We start from the raw sequence: 3463 nt of genomic DNA on the forward strand, positions 1-3463 counted from the left end.
ATGCCAGAGACCCCCTGTGCAGGTAAGGTAGCCCGTGACACGTGTGACACGTGTGACGCACGGTGCACACCGAGGCCTGGACACGCCCTGTGCACGTTCACACCCGCTGTCACCTCAGCAGGGACCGCTGGGCCACCCGCAGAGGGGACAACAGCCTCGAGCGGCCGTCACCGCTCCAACGCGGCGCCGGCCGCGTCTCCAGTCCTGTGCGGGACGGTGACACCGAGGGACACTCCAGCGGCTCAGTCTCTCCTCCTCCGGCCGTCCAGCCTCCATCCCGGTCCCTGTGCCCGGGTGTCCCCGTCACACACAGCCACACTCCTTGGCCGACAGCTCGTTGACGGTGTAGTAGCGATTGTAGGCGTCCAAGAAGGACACGTCGTCATCGTAAGCCAGCGGCCTGCAGCACGGCCGGGCCCGAATCTTCTCCTTCCGGATCTTTCTACGGCTCCTCATGCTCTTGAGGGAGAGGTCGTAGCTGCGCACGGCGGCCTCGCAGGTGCCGCTGCAGTAGCGGAACAGAACGGTCTCGTCCGATTCGTAGCCCAGGCCCAGCTCGCTGACGCTGACCTCGAGCTCGCGCAGCTCGCAGGGTTTGTGGCGGGCACGAGCGCGTTTCCTGCGGCTGCCGGAGCGGGGGAACAGCGGCAGCTCGTGCCCGCCCGAGTTCATGGCCTGGCGGTAACGTTCCACCAGAGCTGAGATCAGCTGCCGGAGCTCGCCCTCCGTGTAGCTCTCCAGCAGGGCGGTGTCTGCAAGAGGAAGGGATGGGGTTAACGGGTGCTCACACGTGGGGGTTGCTGGGGTGGGTGGAGGTGGTTTGAGGTGAGGGATTCTCCGTGGATGAGGAGGTTGGGATACTCCAGGATGGAGGTGACTTGGGGTGGGTGGATAACGCCAGGGTGGAGATTCCCTAGAGTGGGGAACGTCCTCCAGGATGGAGATTCTCTGGAATGGGTGGGAATCCCCAGGATGGAGATTCCCTAGAGCGGGGAACATCCTCCAGGATGGATGTTCTCTGGAATGGGGAACGTTCCCTAGGATGGAGATTCTCTGGAATGGGGAACGTTCCCTAGGATGGAGATTCTCTGGAATGGGGAACGTTCCCTAGGATGGAGATTCTCTGGAATGGGGAACGTTCCCTAGGACGGAGATTTCCCAGGGTGGGTGAACATCCAACTGGATGGAGGTCACCTGAGAGGGGAGATCCTCCATGGCAGAGGAGATCCTCCAGGATGGAGCTCCATTAAGGTGGATGGATGATCCCTGGGATAGAAATTCCCTGAGGTGGGAGAACATCCCCCAGAATGAAAATTCCTTGCAGTGGCTGAACATCTCCTAGGATAGAGGTCCCTTGGGGCAGGCGGATTTGGGGAGAAGCACCAATAAATTTCATAATTTCTGTTTCATAATTTATGCTTCATAATTTGTGCTTCATAATTTATGCTTCATAATTTACATTATTTCACTGTTTCACTGTGGCCTGGGACCCCAAGGGCTGCCCCTGAGACCCTGGGGGCAGCAGCCAGAGCACAAACTGTGCCCAGCCCCTGGCTGGCAACACCCACATCCCTTTGTCCCAACCCTCAACCCAGGGTTATTCCAGCTCAGCTCTGCAGGAGGCACAGGAAAGACAGAGGAAAGCGTGATTTGACAGCTTGTCATGGATTTCCTAATTTCCATCCCCCCACCCCCCCCCAAAAAAAAAAAAGGAGTTCCTCTGGTTTGGAATCAAAACAAACACGTGGGGATTTCCAGCCCTCAGGCATCTCTGAAGGGTGAGCGGGGGGGAGCTGCTGCCGTGCCCTCATCTTCAGCTCCTGTTTGACATTTTCCATTTGTAAAAAAAGCACAGAACTAACAAAAAAAAAAAAAAAAAAAAAACGAAAAAGAGCCATTTGAAGGGGAAGAAAACCAGCTTTTTTTGCACTAAATGAGCTGTTTGAAATTCCCTTTGTGGAGAGCTGCTGTGTTCACACCAAAGTTTGGTGCTTCCTGCTTGCTGGATGTTTGGGTGCAGGAGAGGGCGGGGAATGACCCTACAGGGATTTGGGGGATCTGTAGGGCTGGGGGGGGATGATGATGATGATGGTGATGATGATGATGATGATGATGATGATGATGATGATGGCTGGAGGAGCAGGAGCTTACACTGGGCCAGCAGAGAGCCGTGGCGTTGCAGGGCCCGTGGGGATCTCCGCGGAGCCGCCGGCAGCGAGGAGGAGGAGGAGGAAGAAGAAGAGGAGGAGGAGGAGGAATCCCGTGAGGAAGACGGCGAGGAAGGCAAGGGGCTGAATTCCCGGCTTCCGCTGAACATGTCTCTACAAACTAAAATGGATAACATGGAACTGAGGAGCATCGATGCAATGGCTGCAAACTTCCATACCTTCATCTTAGAGCAAGTCAGAACATTGAAACTCTGCAAAACAGGCAAAACAAAGATCCTTAATGCACGCCCCGAGCCCCCAGAGCCCCCAGAACCCCTCCCCTCCCTCCCTCGGGATGGGGGATCCTTCCCATGGGATCCCCTTAGCTCCAGCTCCTCCCCTCCCGACACCAGCACAGTGTGAGAAGGGAAACTGAGGCACGAGGAACAGCCCAGGGAGGGCTGGAGTGGGACGCTGGAATGGGAAAGGTGGCCTGGGGCTGGTGGTGGCCATGGGGGTCAGGTGGCTGTGATGGCATCAAAGTGGCACCAACAGGGACAAGGTGACACCACTGGGAGTGAGGTGACACCAGCTGGGACAAGGTGACACCAGTGAGAATGTGGTGACACCACTGGGGATGAGGTGACACCAGAAGGGACAAGGTGACACCAGTGGGAATGTGGTGACACCACTGGGGATGAGGTGACACCAGAAGGGACAAGGTGACACCAGTGGGAATGTGGTGACACCACTGGGGATGAGGTGACACCAATGAGGATGAGATGGCACCAATAGGAGTGAGGCGACACCAGTGGGGACGAGGTGACATCAAAGGGAATGAGGTGACACCAGTGGGGACAAGGTGACACCAGTGGGGACAAGCTGGTGGCCTCATCCCACCCCTTCCCAACAAACACAGCTGCCCTGGCAGGTGGATTCTCAGGTTTCCTCCATCCAGCTTTCCTGGCAGTGGCTGAGCACAGGGACACTCCTGTCACCCCAGCCTGTGGCACCTCTTCCCTGGCATTCCCACGGGGAGCAGGGAGCACCAGGAGGAGCTCCCGGCTCCGATGGGTGTCCTTGTCCTTCCACCTCCTTGTTCTTTTTTATTTCAGCTCCTTCCAAACTCCAAATATCTTTCTTTTTTTAAATAAATTTTCCAGGGTGGTATTAAAAAAAAATAAAAAAGGAAAGGGGGGGAAAAGGAGAAATAAAAAAAAAATAATCCCAGTTTTATAATATTTACCAGATCAAATTTACTGGGGGGGGGGGGGGAATGTTTATTTGAAATTTTGAATTTGACAGGTTTGCTTTTA

At 55.6% G+C, this 3463-nt stretch overlaps 1 protein-coding gene across 1 annotated transcript; it reads right to left on the minus strand.

The window, feature by feature from the left end:
- Positions 1–303: 303 nt before the first annotated feature.
- On the minus strand, positions 304–2413 carry NRTN (neurturin). The gene is made up of 2 exons (XM_062509851.1): positions 2152–2413; positions 304–752 (listed from the first exon to the last, which is right to left on the minus strand). Exons 1-2 carry the CDS (start codon positions 2390–2392, stop codon positions 304–306), a joined length of 690 nt encoding a protein of 229 aa, XP_062365835.1. The 5' UTR covers positions 2393–2413.
- Positions 2414–3463: the final 1050 nt, after the last annotated feature.

Source organism: Cinclus cinclus, chromosome 28, assembly GCF_963662255.1.
Source record: "Cinclus cinclus chromosome 28, bCinCin1.1, whole genome shotgun sequence".
Classification (NCBI taxonomy): Eukaryota; Metazoa; Chordata; class Aves; order Passeriformes; family Cinclidae; genus Cinclus; species Cinclus cinclus.

Coding starts and splice junctions, on each gene's coding strand:
- NRTN (XM_062509851.1), bottom strand. CDS start 2,392: ATGAAGGTATGGAAGTTTGCAGCCATTGCATCGATGCTCCTCAGTTCC. Junction 753..2,151: donor CGGCTCTCTGCTGGCCCAGT/GTAAGCTCCTGC, acceptor TTCCTCTTGCAG/ACACCGCCCTGCTGGAGAGC.